Below are 17,530 nucleotides of genomic sequence, written 5' to 3' on the forward strand. Positions count from 1 at the left end.
AAATAACTGTCCGCCGTGTTAGAGGATCTGTGTGAGGGAGTCTCACTCACCTGCACTTCCACCAGACACTGAAAGCTGATTTTGAAATGAAACCTGAAATGCACATGATGGTACTGTAGCTATACACAACTATTAAAGGTCCAGTGTGTAATAAGTGTCAAGATTTATTGGCAAAATCTGAATACACTACCCATGAATGTATTTTTATAAAAGTATAATCTCTATAAAATAAAACTTGTTTGGTTTTCATAGCTTTATATACACGTAGCAAGGGTCTTGCTTTAGAGAGGGTCGCCATCTTGAGCCGCCATGTTTATACGGCAGCCCGAACAGAAAATCCCGCCAGCCAGGGAGCACGTTCCACGAGTTTCGCATTCATAAATAAACCAACAAAGAAGAAGGCGGAAGGAAAGAAGAGCAGCAACATGTCGTAAAATGGTTTAGATCTTCACCTCATCACTCCATGCTCTTGAAATACTCCCAGTCGCGGTGAACAAGTTTTTTCGTCCTCGGAGGCCACCGACACTTTTCCGACGGGAGGGATGAGTGAGCCCGGCGATAGATAGATAGATAGATAGATAGATAGATAGATAGATAGATAGATAGATAGATAGATAGATAGATAGATAGATAGATAGATAGATAGATAGATAGATAGATAGATAGATAGATAGATAGATAGATAGATAGATAGATAGATAGATAGATAGATAGATAGATAGATAGATAGATAGACTTTATTGATTTCAAGCTGGGAAATTACAGAATCTGAGAATCTGAACGCGGTTCCCCCCCTATTTTACACACTGGACTTTTTCCAACATGTTGTTTATATCTCGACCTCTCCTCCTCGTCCACTTTGTTTTACTTTTACAGCTGTGTTTGTTTACTCCAGATTTGGGTCACAACTGTCCCATCAGCCCACACTTTCCCCCCTTCTCCAACTCTTCTGCATGAAACCACTAGAGCTCACCTGTGGCAAATTAAATCCAATGGACGTCACCCCTGTAATTTCACACTCGGGACAAAAACAAAGACTAGAAGTCCAAGGAATCCTCTCTGTGATGAAACTGTGACGAGGCATACGTATATACAGATCAGGGCGGCTTTGAAAACATTTCTATTAAAGCTCTGAGTTTTCCCAGGAACACGGTCACAGCTTCAGCCCGATGATGCTGATGCCCCACTGCTCTACATCGTAGCGACACTCATTCTCTCTCTCTCTATCTGCTTCGTGCCCTTGGTGGCACATAGGGCCTCCACAGAGCGTTTCCACTTCTCCCGGTCGACAGCAGTTGTTCTTGCTTCGGCCCATGAACTCCACCCCGCCTCTTCTCTTTCTTTCTCCACTGTACGTCTTTGGTCTTCCTCTTCTTTTCCCTTCAGGTGCCCAGGTCATGGCAATGTTGCAGTCATTATTTTGGTCCTGCCTTAGTATATGACCAATCATCTTCCATTTTCTCCTCTTCACTTCCTCGCTCGGTGGCCTCATGTCGGCTCTTTCTAATAGTTCTTCTGTACTAATGTGGTCTTGCCATTGGATTTTGAGGATTCTTCTTAGACACTTGTTGTGAAACACATCGATTGCTTTGTTGTCTCCTTTATTAATTTTCCATGTTTCGCATCCATATAGTAACACCGGCACCACTACTGTTTTGTACAGCCTCAGTTTTGTTCTTCTTGTGATGCTCTTGGAGTTCCAGATCTTTTTCATTTTGATGATTTGATCCTGTTCTCATTAACTCTCTTAAATTTCAATAGAAAATTGTCTGGTTGGAAAATTGTTGTGCATCTGATCCTAACCTGGATGTCCACAACAGGTAAAGATGTTTTTGCTTTTGCCTTGGACGGTGACTGAAAGCCACATCGTCCCACAGCGCGGTCACTTCCATTCAACCAGAGGAAACACACTCGGAGCAGCAGGAGATTTGTTTAAACAACTTTCTTTGTGGTTTCCTCTGCATGAACAACAGCAGTGCCTGACCGACCGTCCGACCTGTTTTTCTGCATCACGTGTCCCACCTCTCTATCTGTTCGGCCGCTGCTGTGCGTGAGAGAGGGAAAGTGTTTTCTAGATCAAATGCATCACCATTACACACACTCACACACACATACAGATACTACGCAGCAACTCATGTTAACAATTACAGAGTAATCTCCTTTCCTGTAAGTGAGTGTCAGTGGGATGTTTATGTACCAGCCGGCTGTGAAATAATGAGCCACCACAGTGTAGAGCCGCCCGGTGAGTCACGCAGAAGAACCGAGATGTTTGACTATATTTTTGGGCTTTTAACACGTGTCACTAATTTTTGTGCGGTTATGGAGCTATGATTGGTCTCTCTCCCACTCACAGGTCCTAAAAGTTTCCAGTGGAACGTCAAATACTTTCCTCCTTGACCTTTATATGAGTGTGTGACTGTATATGGCTGAGTGTGTTTTTTCTTCCCTGACTTCACAGATTACACGTGAACAAGCTACAAAAGCAGAATGTTTCTTCTCAACTTTCAAACTTAGATACAGTAAAAAGGAAAATTAATATTCTATCTGAAAGTCTAATATACTACAGTAAAACATGCAACTTGGACAGAATACAAACACTGTGGATGCAGTTAGCAAATAAATGCTAACTTTAAACAGAAAATTACTAAATAAATCAATTTATATAACAAACAGAGAAAATTATTACAAGGTTGACTGAAGTCAGATCCAAACTGTTACTGCAGAGGACCGACGGATCAACCGCCATGATGCTTTTGGGGCCTTTTGGTCTCATATTTACATGCATCAATTTTTCAAAAGTCAATTTCAGATCAGACCACAGCTGCACGTTGACCACAGTCAGCAGAAACCACAATGTAAGCACAGGGAGATTTAAAACACTTCATCACCTTTACAGTATAGGTGCAGCAGTTTGGGAGCAGGACAGGCTGGTACTGTCCTTCAACCACACAGCTCAGGCATCAAACAGATGGACGTCTCCTTCGGGACCAATGGCTGTCTGATCAGGAGACGGTTCAATGACACTGGTCTGTAGTTCAAACTGACGCCCTGTCATGTTACAGTCGTACAGATTCAACACTGTGGGTGTGTGCAAAAGACTTGTGGGTAATAATAGTAGCGCAAAACTCACATAAAAATGCACATTGTTTTATGCTGAATGAATGAAATCGTGTTTCATTATTATTTATACGCCGTGTTGTGCCTCAATTCGTTGTTACCATCACAGTCTCTCTCACTCTTACTATTTTTGACTGCAAACTTTAGACCCGCTTCGCTGTGTGTGTGTGTGTGTGTGTGTGTGTGTGTTTCACCACTATGCTGATGTGTTGCCACCTCAATAGTTTTTCTATTTTTAGGAATTTGAGCGTAAGTTCTGGCATCACTTCAGACGAGAGGGAGGCAGATAGGTAACAGATAAAAAGAGAGACGACGGAGCAGAGTGAGGTGACGTGGGACCGATGGAGGAATAAAACACACACCGAGCCTCAAAGCCCGCTGACACGATTTGCACATTCAACGCTGAGACTCCTGGGGCGTATACAGTAGTTAGTTCTGCAGCACATCAAATTCAGTTTTTCTCTATTTCCATACCTTTTAGACTTTATATCATCCTTTAATAACCACTAAAGTTGTAGTTAAATAGATAATAATAATCTGTAGTTCCACTATGGACAATGCACAATCTCTCCCTTTGCTGTTACATTCAGTTCAAAACTGCAGCAGCAGCAGCAGCAGCAGCAGCAGCAGCAGCAGCAGCAGCAGCAGCAGTGTGAAACATTTTCCCTTTGGGACCAATGAAAGATCCTGAATGTGTTGTGTCAAACGAACATTCATCAGTTCTATGTGAGTCACAGAAAACACATCACACTCTCTGGGAGACAGCTGAAGATCTGCAGGATAATTAATTTGCACAGCTATGATATAATATCAACTTACCTTGACCTGGTGCGTGAATGTGTGTGTGTGTGTGTGTGTGTGTGTGTGTGTGTGTGTGTGTGTGTGTGTGTGTGTGTGTGTGTGTGTGTGTGTGTGTGTGTGTGTGTGTGTGTGTGTGTGTGTGTGTGTGTACACTGTACCTGACCTTCCTCTGCAAAATAAGCATTCATAGTAGTAATAATAATAACAATTGATAATTATTTTTTCACTATATTATACTTTAGGTTAATAGGTTAATTATATTATATCATATTATTATAGGTTAATTTGATAAAAGACAACAAATCCATACTGAAACAAAATAAAAGCTTCTCATCTACAATGAAATGTTTGCATATTTATGGTCTAATTAGAACATTATTAACCTAAACTCTTTTTTGATAATGTTCTGCAGATGTATATATGATGCCTTTAGAAACAATTTAAACAAAGAGTAACTGGGACATCTTGTGGTCAAATATCTGCAGTACAGTGGTTACTGACATTTACCCCTCTTGCTTTTTGTGTGTATGGACTGGATTGATGGGTACTATAAATGTAAGATATAAACATTTTATTTTACATAATGAGTTTTCCCAATTTGACACAATTATGTGGATAATTGTATATGATAGCGCACTTGATGTGGTCCATGACCCTTTAAACGTAATTTTTTTCACTTATGAAGACATGGGTTATATAGCAACATTCAAATGGACTCTATGAAAGGAGGATGAAAACACATTGCTCTGTGCAATAGCATTTTCTACTCACAGAATAAAATAAAAAAAAACAACACTATTGTGAATATGAACTGGATAATAACAAAAGGCCCTCTGATTCACATATTGGAATAAAAAATTATAATTTCACTGGGATACTTGAATTCTGCAAGTTCAAGTCCTTACTCATTTCATCCTCAGTTGTTTAGCTGAATGCTTGCTTGAGAAAAAGTCAAGACAAAAGCTGTTGGTTTGTTTTGTCAGTAAATCAACTATGAGTCTTTATTCTCTTTTTGTTTAGTTAGTGCATCATGTTGTGTAGATTAGTTAGTTAGATCTTATCTGGAATCCGGGTGGAGAAGCTGAAGGATCAAAATCCATGGAGTTGCTCCTCAACTCCTCCAAGTGCAGCCACGTGGTGGTCAGAGGGGAGACACCTACAGGCAAAACAACTTATTGCCCTCTCAAATACAAAACACAACATGACCATGGCTAGAATATAAGTTGTTACACATTTCTCTTGTTGTATTTTCCCCACTTCACATTCATGAAATTAGTATGAGCATGAAAAAGCAAACACTCACCAGAGTCAGTACCCAGATTAACACATGAGCTCCTGTTCCTCCTGAATCCTCTGGTAGAACAAACAGCTCTCCCATCAATCCAACTCTTTGCTGGGTAATTACAACATTTAACTTAAAAGACACAGTCCAACATTGAGTCACTCTGCTCAGGATCTTCACAAACTAAACTCTACTGGCTAACTTCTTCCTTTTTCTTCCTCTCTGCCTCCATCTCCCTGTCCTGACTTCCACTCTCCATGCAGCTGCTCTGCGCCACCGCCTGGACATTTGGTCAAACTGCAACATCACTTCACACTTGGCTCAATGAGGAGCGATGTCAATTTAATGCATGAAAAGCTGTCATGGCTAAAGGTGGACGAGAGACTAAAATGTGGCCTTGTTTTATATTTGGACAGACAAAAAAGCCAGTATTCACAGCTACAACTGACCATTGATAGACATCATCATAACACTATAGACAGGTCTTTATCTCAGACAAAATCCAATGCACTTAAAGATACAGTATTATATAGAGCTATACCATATTGGAACAGACACCCTCTTTATCTTATTGGTATTGATAATAAATCAAGATTCAAAAAAGGGTGTCATGCATAAAGAAATCATATTTTGAGCAACTTATTACCCGCTTTTAATAGGCTATTTTAAAAAATGTTTATCCTTGTAGTTGTTTGTCTTTAAACAGACCCCAGGAAGAATAGTCCTCACCAAGGTGATGACTAATGGGGATCCATGTACAAATAAATAAAAAAAACACTTCAAATGTATAACCAAACTATAGTTTGTTTAGATTGTTTGTATATTAAGCAAAGTTTCAGGACCATACTGTCAGCCACCTCACAATTGGAGTAATAGGAGCTGGCTTTAAAGCAGAAGTAAGCGATCCAGTCGTTTTGGCTAACTTCCTGTCAGCCAATGGAGTTAGCAGTCCTCGCCCTCGTCCCTACGTCACCACATTCACGCGCATCCCTTGGCTGCACACACAGAGAGGACCGCCCCTTTATGCCGTTCTCTCTCCTCATTGGATAAAGGTTGTAGGATACAAGGAAAGTTTTCTCCTCGGCTTACAGCAGAGCAGAGTGACCGACAGACCCGTGTTTCAGACCAAACACTCTATGTAAGTGATTGTGACCCCGGAAGATATAACTATTTAAGACTTATATTAACACAAAAAATCTGCTTACTTCTGCTTTAAGCCTTTAAGGCTGACTTTTCTAGGACCCCGGTTTCAAGGCAGCACCTCCTAGTCCTTAGAGAACATGTGTGAACATTGGAAATAGGTCAACAGAGCAATAATTTGCATACACAAATATACAGCCAAAACGCAATATATGAAAAACTTTGCCAGGGGAGATATACAAGGTGTATGCAAAGTTGAACGACAGAACAGGTTTTGGAAATCCCTGCAGCACATAGTGCAGCATTTTTTATTAGAGATTAACTGTTCGAAATGAACATTATCTGATGCGCTAAAAGATATTTTGATTCTTTTATTCTAAATTGAAGTCCTGAGAATGTGGGCCTAAAACTGCAACTCCAAGGTGCGGTCTTTATGGTCCTGACATTGGCCCTGACGGTGCAGCCTCTGAGTCTGGAGGAACACACTGCTGATTTAAGCAGGTAATTTAGTTTGGGACCAGCATGCACCTGGGTGGGTATGTGGTTTTTACCAGAGCGGGAGTGGATTTCTTTGTTTACTGTCTCATGAGGAAAATACAATGATATTGTTTGGACATTGATTATTAATGATTATCATGGTGCATCTGTTGTCTTTTGATGTATTGAACCGAAATTAGTTGAGGACAAACAACCACCACACAAACTGTTCTTTACGGGAAACAGAAACCTAAAGCAACATTTTGGCCTACAGGAAAGAGGAAATATGGCACCTGAGTAAAAGTTATGAGCTGAATTTAATGCTTTTTTTTATGGTTCTTATTACAGAGTAACCTGGCTATAACATTGGAGTTGTGTATTCATTTCTGGGGGGTCATGGTGTAGCAGTGGGCCCCTCATCACCTTTCTCCCCTATGCAACGGCCCTGGTGCAGTAGCCTACGGTATGAAGCTACTACTGCGACTGCATGAGCTGTGACGGCTGTGGGCAGGCAGATCATCACCAGACTCCTCCCGGTCTAAACCACCGGAGTCTGACGGACTGACAGTGTGGACGTGGCGCGGCGGAAAACCCGGAGAGACGAGCACAAAGAGTATGAGCGGCGGCGGCGGCGGCTTTGCTTCCTGGCTGCGCAGACTCACTGACACGACGGCGGCTGCGTTCTTCCACGTGGACCCTGTCATTGACCAAAACAGCCCGCGGATGGAGGAGGAGGAGGAGGAGGAGGAGGAGGGAGCAGGAGGAGGCGGCGTGGGTGGGTGGGTGCGTGTTGCCGTCGCCGTTGCGCAGTGCAGACCGGGCGGTGCGGCCGGGACAGAGGCGCTCTCTCTCTCTCTCTCTCTCTCTCTCTCTCTCTCTCTCTCTCTCTCTCTCTCTCTCTCTCTCTCTCTCTCTCTCTCTCTCTCCAGACATGAAGCAGTGAAAGAAAAAGCTGCCCGAGTTAAAGCGTCTTCCTGCCCAGCAGCCCGTCCACCATGTTGACAGGTAGGTTTATCATCAGTCTGGAGACAGATGTGGAGCGTGTTGTTACTCCATGGAAATATTTCATCTACATACCATAATAATAAACGCGTAGTCAGCCGGCTAAACAATCTGCTCTCATTCATTCTCGCGTGTATTTGTTGATGTGTTAATTTTCTTATGTAAGCATGAAGAAAAACCACTAACGCCGCCCAGCCCAGGCTGTATTGTAATCTATGGTTGTAATAATGCTGCAGAGAGCTGGTGTCACCCGTGGGTCATGTGGGGTTGTGCGTGCATGTGTGTGTGTAGTTAGCATTGCTGCATGTAGCTGCTGGTGCCTTTCAGTAAGTTAGCAGCAGGCCAGTCCAGAGCAAAGCAGGTCAACACACACTTAACACATCTGCTTGACTGGACACATGGATGGACTAGTGGATGGATGCTGAGCTATAAGTAGATGTAGGGATCCTGATTGATTTCCCCTATAATGATCCCTACAGAGGTCCATCATCTGTGTGAAGGCTGCAGCACTGCTATATTTATTACTTTGTGAATTATTTGTAGGCAGTAGGTGTACCGTGTAACATGGAGATTGGCAACTTGACACCAGAAATGAATACTGGTTTTGCGGATACTTAGAAAAGCCATGTGGAAATTCCAGTTTGTATTCATGCAACCATCACTTATCAACCACTCCCATGCCCCCAACAACACTACTTATAGGAGAATATTTAATGTCAAGACACAAGTGCTGTTATGAGTGTGTTTATTTTATGGTAAAAGTGACATTTACCTGTACAGGTGCGATCATGTGAGGTCATAACCCCGCTGTGTGCTTGTAGGTGTGATCATGGAGTGTCATGGAGTCCTGTACCTGCTGCTGCTCATTCACCTGTGTCTGGCTGCACCAGGGCTACCCGGGACACAGAGGTAAACCAACCTCACCAATCACACAACTACTACTACTACTGTCTCCTTGTTTCACACAAAATCTAACTTTTTTTTTTTTATATTTCAAATAAATATTCTTCTAAGCAGCGAATTTCCACATGTAACTGAGGGTGTAAAGGCTGGTAACACAAATAAACCATCTTCCGCCTCTGTTGTAGTTGCTGATGCTTCTTGACATATCTTAATTTGATCTTAAATTTGTTTATCCAACAGAGAGGAAACAGTGGATGCAAATAATCCTTCCCGAACACTACCCAATCCCTTTGGCTCAGGAGAAGAGGACCGCAGGTGAGTAATGCGGCCTTCATCAAAGTTTGCCCAACCTCAGCAGCTCCTGTGTTGTCACTCTGTGGACTTTGGCTGCTGTGTTGTGCTAATGATGTGGCCTGCACCATATACTGATAAGATTACACGAGCAACAACACCACGTCATGTTGCAACAATGAAATATGTCTATACTTTAACATCTCTGCTACTGTACGGTAGAAATCTGGTGGTTATTTGTTCAGTGAGTAAGTGAGACAAGTAACCACTCTGTGGACATAGAGCCACAGTGTTTTGGCGGCAATGTGGCTGGAGTTTATATCTGATAAGATTATTGGATGTGTATCCTGCTCTGTCATATAGTTTGAGTGAGTCTCTTGAGCGTTTGTCAGCTGTGTAATTGCAGCTAATGTGATCTGTACTGTACCTCCCTCCACAAACAAAACACATGGATTCACAGGAGCCTTGAGTGCAGTCTGAATGGACGGAAAGGGCATTTCTGAATGAAGCACTCCCACCACACTGACATTGATTACCCATTGCTTTATCTGTGGCCTATGCATGGGACAAAACTATTCATCTAAAGTGTTTCCTTTATGTCTCAGGTTTGAGACATGTCTGCAAAGCCTTTTTATGTCTTGTATCGAACAAAAACACTTTAGAAAATGGATTTAATCTTTATGCAAAAGGTGTAACAGCTGAAACAGCACTGCTACCTATAAATCACAAGCACAGAAGTAGAGAAGCTCAATGGCTCTGTGAGTATCATATCACTGGTCTTCTTGGCAACAGCTTCATGTAAAATGTGATACACTATTTTTTGATGAGGTGGCACCTCCTCCTATTGTGAAGTTATGTGTTGAGAGGTATGCACATTGTGCCCTCTTGTGGCTACACAAAATACAGCATCACCTCTGTATTTACTGTCTACTGAGGCATCAATGTAAAGACAATCCACTCAAGATGTTTTAATCCTAAACTTGTTTGTCTGTGTCATATGACTCAGACTCTGCAGGGTTGAACACATCTGAGTGCTCTTTATCTTTTACTAATGGACTCAAATGTGCTATGTGCTGTGTGAACCACAGGTTGCTGCAGAGTTTCATTCAGTCCAGCTTAAAAGATGATCAAGGAGGACCAGAAATCAGCACCTGGGAGCAAGGTAAATATCTCCAACTACTGCTGTGAAACCTGAACAAAGAAATACAAAAAATATACAAGCTCTAATCTTACTAATGGAATATATAAGGACATCTCTAATAAAGTCATTTTCTATGACTTTTGCCTTTGAATCTTCTTTAAGTAGTTGATCAGAGATACTCCAAGGTTATGTCTATGATTCTGGTTTCCTGCTATAAATCATCCACAGCAGTGTGTCAGTTTGTCTTTCCTCTCCTGTGTTGTGTCAGAGGTATTCTTCCTGTTTGGTCTGTATGACTACGATCGCAGCGGGTTGTTGGACGGCTTGGAGATGATGAAGCTACTTTCAGACTACAGCTCCCATCATACACCTGGAGCAAAGGCCAATGAATTGGTGAGGACAGTGTATGTGTGTGTGGTGTGTGTTTGAACTGCTGTTGTATTTGTGCCTAATAACCAATCTATTTATTTAACTGTGTGTCGTGTGTTTTCTGAGTTCAGGTGGTGTCCATGGTGGATTTCTTACTTCAGACTCAGGATCTAAACCAGGACGGTCTATTGGCTCCATCAGAGCTGCTTTCTCCTCCATTACCTCTCACACAGGTACTGTGATATGAACACAAACACACTCTTATCTAGTGTAGCCTAATGGTAACCTTAAGATAAACTAAATATATGACGCTCAGTTGAAGCAGTACGATTGTATAGTAATGACACATCTGTGAGCGGTGCCTGGTGTAACATGTATTGAGCCTCCAAAAACACTGACAGGATTTTAAAGCAGAAGTAAGCGATCCGGTCGTTTTGGCTAACTTCTTGTCAGCCGATGGAGTTAGCAGTCCCCGCCCTCGTCCCTACGTCACCACATTCACGCGCATCCCTTGGCTGCAAAGACAGAGAGGACCGCCCCTTTATGCCGTTCTCTCTCCTCATTGGATAAAGGTTGTAGGATACAAGGAAAGTTTTCTCCTCGGCTTAAAGCAGAGCAGAGTGACTGACAGACCCGTGTTTCAGACCAAACACTCTATAAGTGATTGCCGTCGGAAGATATAACTATTTAAGACTTATATTAACACAAATATTCCGCTTACTTCTGCTTTAATATATCAGAATGGGAAAATAAATCTTTTGTAGTCTAAACATGAAAGGTTTTCTTAGATAGATTCCTTTATTGTCATCATACAAAGCATGACAAAATTGCTGCAACCCATGAACGGCACATAAATAGATAAAAACGGAAGGTATGAAAGGTACGAAAATGTACACAACTGACATTGGAAATAGTTGTTTGACAATTTAACCCCACATCAAGGTACATGTTATAGCTTTTTCAAATTCATAAAAAACAAAAATTTTGAATGCATTTATTTCATTACCGATAAAAAAAAAATGTAATTGATAAGGTTAGTTTTAATATTAAATTGAATGTTTTCCTTTTCATTGTGACATTGGGTGATAAATAGTTTTTTCTACTTTACCACCAGTTAATGTGTAGAAAGAAATAATGTTTTCTTTTACGTTGTGCATCTTACTTTGGTTTACTACAATAGATAATTTATTGTTAACTGCAGTAATGTTACATCATGCTTTCTATCTTAAAGGACTCCAGCAACAACAATGCACCTCACCAGGAGCAGGAGGTGGCAGTGGAGGCTGATGAGGAGAAGGTCCATGAAGAGATTCAAATAGAAGAACAACCTCAACATGAAGTGAAGACAGAACAAGAGGAGCATATACAGCAAGTAGTTGAACACAATGGACAAGAGCTTCCAGAAGAGCCTGCAGCAGAGCAGGGAGTTCCTATACACCAGGGGCAACCAGAGATATGAATGCACAAACACATACAGTATAAACACACCAGAGACTGTTTTGGTTTCTTGGGTTTGGTCGGTTGAAGACTACAGGCTACAGAGTTAAAAGTACCACTAATCCTTGAGAGATTGTCTTCATTTTTATCTCCACAAATTGATGTGGAATCTCAGATTTTACTGGACTGTTAAACATGTACAGTGTGTTTTAAAACTATTCCTGTCAATGTATTGGGGCATACCTGCAGCCAGTTCCTGTAGGTGGTTTTATTAGGAATACAAGCACCTTTCACACTGAATAAGGGACAAATGTTTGGAATTCAAAACGCAATATTTCCCATATTAGTAAAATGGAACTCATCATTAATAGCAATGAGAATTTGTGAATGGTTTTTTTTTTTACCCCAGTTGCAGAAATAGTTGATCATTTAATTTTTTTTGGCTATAATTGTAGGTTTTTATTTAATGTCCACCCCTTGTTCCAGATCCTTTTTTTTTTTAGTTGGGGGGGGGGGGGGGGGGGGGGGGTATTTTCAGTGTATTTGTGTTTTTCTACATAGAGAGTAATGTTTAATGCACACACTGATTAGTACTTTGCTGCATCTGGACTGTTATTTATTTAAAATGGTGTCATTTACAGGCAGGTTATATGTGCTGTGAAATTAAATTTGGTTCTCCTTAATGATTTCCTGAAAATTTCAATAAAGGAACTAAAATAAAAGGAAATAAAATATTCAATGAAGGAACATAGTTTTATTATGCACATGCAAAGCCTTAATTTCTTTGTGTACAACTCAGTAACTAAAATATTTTGATGAGGATTTCAATGTCCCTGAATTAGTGGGGAATTATGAAATTACAGGACAATACAATATGGGTGTCCTCTATTACAGTCCTTAGGCTATAGGCTCATTAAATTTAAATCCTGAATGCATTTACTGTATAAAAGGTTATCTGTTGTAGATTTTGTTTACCTTTTTACCCATTTTTGCATTTATGAAGCTGGAGATAATAAAACAGACATTGTCTCTCTCTTTTTCATTCTGAAATCTGTTTTCTTAAATCTTAAAACGCAGAAACACAACACAGATACACAATTGACAACTATAATACTACACTTAAAGAGAATTACAGCCATTTTTGGAGTTACACCATGGCTACCCGGTGCTCGAGATAGCGATAACGCTAACCCATGGGGGCAATTCTTTCAACCACAACAAACACTCAAAAAACAATCTTATCGATGGTACATGACTGTTTTAATGAATGTTGGGTTTGTGATTGATCTCATATTTTTTAAGTCTCTTCTTCTCCATAGGATTTTATAAAACAGTAGCTTCATAAAGTGTAGTCTAACTTAATTCCTGCTGCCAGCACATCACATCAGTACAGCAGGCTGTACACATGTCACTTCCTGTGTTTACAAACTAACAAAAGTCCTCTGTTACATTGAGATAACAAAATAAATGAATGCATCATCATCACGTGCAAACAGATTTTGTTAAATCAAGATAACAAAATAAGTAGTTATTACCTGCTGGGGTCATTATTAGTCTTATGTTCAAATAGTTTCACATCATCATCCAATGCTGCAAATAGGTTTGAGTTATTTTTATTGATTTATGGTGAGTTGACATCTATCTATCTATCTATCTATCTATCTATCTATCTATCTATCTATCTATCTATCTATCTATCTATCTATCTATCTATCTATCTATCTATCTATCTATAGAGTGAGTTAAAAAGAGAGAAAAAGGGCAGAGAGAGGGAAACAGAGCAGAGGCAGACGAAGAGAGAACTTGGTGGGGAGGGGGCGGTGTTCAAGTGTGTTCACCTGCCAAGTTAATGTCAATGTATTAAAGTAGCCCATTTGTGAGCCCTCATGGCTCTTTGCATAGTGGACTCAGACAAGGGGAGAGGCGAATCGACATGGTGACGTTGATTACTATGACGGGCTCCCTCTGGCTGGGAGTGGGACAAACAACCAGCAAGTCTTTGAGGGCGAAGAGAGGGTCGACCACACCCTTCCCCAGGTAGGAGGGGGAGGATGGGGTGCTTGGGGCGGGGTCGCTGTTAGCGGTTGGGGGGGTTTGCTGCACAGCTGAGACCAGTCTCCCAACAACGTTACTGAAGATGGACATGATGATGTCACAGAACTTATTTTATTATGACTATTATTGATTTATTCTTTGGCTGTTTGTCAGTTTTGTGTTATTTTTATAGCCTAGTTTTTGTTTGTTTGTTTGGACATCAAAGTAACTCCTTGTGACGTGGAACATCAAAGGCAAACGTGTAACGTCATTTGACGTTCTAAAGGAGCTCGATGTCGGTGACGTCACCGATGATTTTCGGAACTGCATGCCGGTTGCTAGGCGACAGAACAACGCGACACACATGGCGGAGAACAAGCAGGGCACAGGTTGGTCAGTTATTCATAAACTTTCTGCATATTAGTTTTAATTATTTTACTTAGATACCAAGAGAGGGCAGATTCGGTGTCTCTGGTCGATTTAAAATGACGGTGACGGTAGTTGAAAGTTTTTGCTTGAACGTTATGATGCTTCATTTAACAACAAGGTAGCGGTCCGGCGGTAACTCTGGACTCTGTTGGTGTTTTCTCCTTTGTCAGAAACCACAGATGTCCACAAGAGGATCACAGCAGCTTTTGAGGCGTTTGATTATCAGCAGAATAACACAGTGGATGTCCGGTGAGTTCCCACAGCAGCCTGCAGGGGGAGGTAACGTAATGTTAGTGATTATTTAGGAAGTAAAGCCACCAGGGTGAAAGCAGGAAACTGGAGCCATTGATGTATTATATTATAATAGATCCATGACTGGAGCCCACACAGCTGCAGAGTTACTCCATATCATTTAGACCTACACAATTTGACTTACTGCACATTTGTTAGTATAGTTAATACTGAGCTCATATGTTGTAAGGATGTGTTTGTGTGCTTGCATTTTTCCCCCATGTGATGAACTGCAAAATATCACACCTTCAAGGGCACTGACTGTGTGTTATGCAAAGTAAATTAAAAAGTGTGAACACAGTAAGTATGAAGTGGACAAGGAAAGCTACACCCATTGTGTGCTGTGGCATTTCTACTTCCCTGCTCCACAAAGCTGATTTTTGGTTTGGTGGCAAAGTGAAATGCCTTTGAATGAGATTAGGAAGTGACTCATATTAACAGGAAAGTGGGTGGTGAGAACCAGTGGCCAGTTGGCTCTGGAAGAACTGGATAAACCTGATCCTACAGTGACAAAAGAGCTGCCACATTTGTCACAGTCTTTACATATTCCTAAACAATGTGGGCTGATGTGATGTAGTGATCTTTTGACTGATTTTTATCTCTTCATTTCCTGTTTGTTTTTTAGGGAGATTGGCACCATCATCTATTCCCTTGGTTGCTTCCCCTCTCAAAAAGACCTGCATGACTTTGTCGCTCAGGTCAGACCTTTATTGTTTCAGTGATGTTTTGCATGAAAACAACTGAAATCCAACAGGCTCAATTTTTAGAGATGGACAAGTCAGCAGGACAAATTTCCCTTATTTGTGATCTTCCTGTCATGTTGAATTCAGGGGGAACAGTAATTCATTACTAGTATTGTAAAGTCATTGACCCATTAAAATATCATTCCATTTTTCAAAACATTGTAATTATTGTTCATTTGCTCTAGTGCAAATGAAGAATAATGATCCATGCCTGCTTGAAAGATGTAACACACAGAGAAAGTGGTGTACAAAGTGATTGTTGGGTGATGTTATAAGCAGCCATCCTGAAGCCCTGTCCTGTTTAACCAGGTGGAAGAGGACCACACAGGGTGTATCCATTTGGACAAGTTCCTCCCAGCCATGACCAAAGTGCTGCTGGAGCACAAGTAAGGCAGCTCTGTTCAGTATGACTCTTGACTGATGGCAGACATGCTTACGTTTTTACATAGTTTTTTTTTTTATCTTTCGTAAACACAATGGGGTAGTCACTGCAGGACTCCACAAAATAGATGTGTGGTGTACAGATACAGAGGTGCTTTGTTTTTTCATCATTAATCTTTCAGGTGGTGGTTCACCAAACATAGCACACTAAATGACAGACTTCTTTGAATAATTAAAGCCACTTTCCCTTAAACCCCTGCTTGTATGTTGTATGTGCTTTCAAATAGCGTGCACTTCATCATACATCATGATTTTGTCCTTGTGTTTCCAACCTCTTGCAACAATTAAACCTCAACTAAGAGTGAAAATGTTACAATTTTCCTAGGACAGGCAACATTTTTAGGCCAATAGAGTAACAGTAACAATTTAGACACAGCCAGGGCTATTGAGAAACAGTAGTGTAGACCTGAAAACACTGACAAAGGACATGGAAAATTCCACCATTTAGCTGCTGCTTAACAAGTTCTTAAGTTGTGTTACCAAGTTTACTCTACTAATCAGGCATTATACCCACATCAAAGGAGAGAGACACAAATAGAAATGGTTTTGGGTGTGTGTTTTAGGTTTCCTCCCATTCCCGAGGACCTTCTGCTTCAGGCCTTTGAGGTGAGCCCAGCTCTTGTTTCTTATGCACTCTCAGATGTTATTATAGTTTAAGCCTCTAAGAACATCACACTCACACTGTCTCCAGGTTCTGGACAAGGAAAAGAAAGGATACCTGGAGCCGGAGGAGCTGACTAAGTACATGACACAGGAAGGTAAAGCAGAGGCTTTTGGTTTTTACCAAGATTAGTTTGTGGGGTGAAAAGCTGCAGATTTTTGTATGGAAATGTTTGTTGTGCATTTCATTCCTCTTACTTCCACAAAACCACCTCTGATGTCTTGAAACCAGGTGAGCCCTTCACCCAGGTGGAGATGGATGAGATGCTGACAGCACTCGCTGACCAGGAGAAGAACTGCATCTATTACAGCGATGTAATCAGCCAGCTGACCATTGACCCCGACATCTAAACGGTGCCTTTGTGTTTCAGCCTAACTATCTGTTTGTTTGTCTGTTCACGTATGCTTTTAATTCTGACATGGTAATGATCAATAAAACTGCTGGTTTAATCCTCGCTTTGCATTTTTCAGATCTGTCCTTCAGCTCTGATCAAATAGTATTCAATTGAACTGACATACTGTATTTGGGACAATGCCGCCAGGGGCCCAGTTATTTTGGTTGAACATACAGCAGTTTTAAATACTCCCACGTTTACATATTTTACCCAAACTCTATTTGCATATTTCCGAGCATGACAAAGAAGTAGCAACATGTTCTCCAGAATCATATTAAACTGGAAACTACATGTGCAGTATAAACCACATGCTGCAGTTCCCCCTTTTAATGCGAATGAAGTCATAAATCCCTACAGCTACACACAAGTAGGTTATCTTCTATCTGATGCAAAAAGAAAAAATGTTGTAATCTTGAACATAGTTGGAATAAATAAGAAAAGTTCTTCATCCTGACTTAATGCAAGTATTTACGCTTTCTTGAAATCAACTTTTTTGCAAATTTAATACCAAAGCTCAAGAGATGGAGACAATCTATATAAAGGAGAGGCATAGTTAAGAATGAGAACTTGCTGCTTG

At 40.9% G+C, this 17,530-nt stretch overlaps 1 protein-coding gene across 1 annotated transcript; it reads left to right on the forward strand.

Annotated features, from left to right (window-relative positions):
* Window positions 1-7,733: 7,733 nt before the first annotated feature.
* drc8 (dynein regulatory complex subunit 8) lies at window positions 7,734-16,909 on the forward strand (the record flags this gene model as incomplete). The annotated part of the gene is made up of 15 exons (XM_084001541.1): window positions 7,734-7,822; window positions 8,641-8,728; window positions 8,963-9,037; window positions 10,102-10,175; window positions 10,423-10,547; window positions 10,655-10,756; window positions 11,755-11,949; window positions 13,863-13,997; window positions 14,281-14,383; window positions 14,594-14,672; window positions 15,340-15,412; window positions 15,767-15,843; window positions 16,462-16,504; window positions 16,590-16,656; window positions 16,791-16,909. Exons 1-15 carry the CDS (start codon window positions 7,813-7,815, stop codon window positions 16,907-16,909), a joined length of 1,365 nt encoding a protein of 454 aa, XP_083857667.1. The 5' UTR covers window positions 7,734-7,812.
* Between the last annotated feature and the right edge of the window lie 621 nt (window positions 16,910-17,530).

This window comes from Trachurus trachurus (genome assembly GCF_905171665.1).
Source record: "Trachurus trachurus genome assembly, chromosome: 3".
NCBI lineage: Eukaryota > Metazoa > Chordata > Actinopteri > Carangiformes > Carangidae > Trachurus > Trachurus trachurus.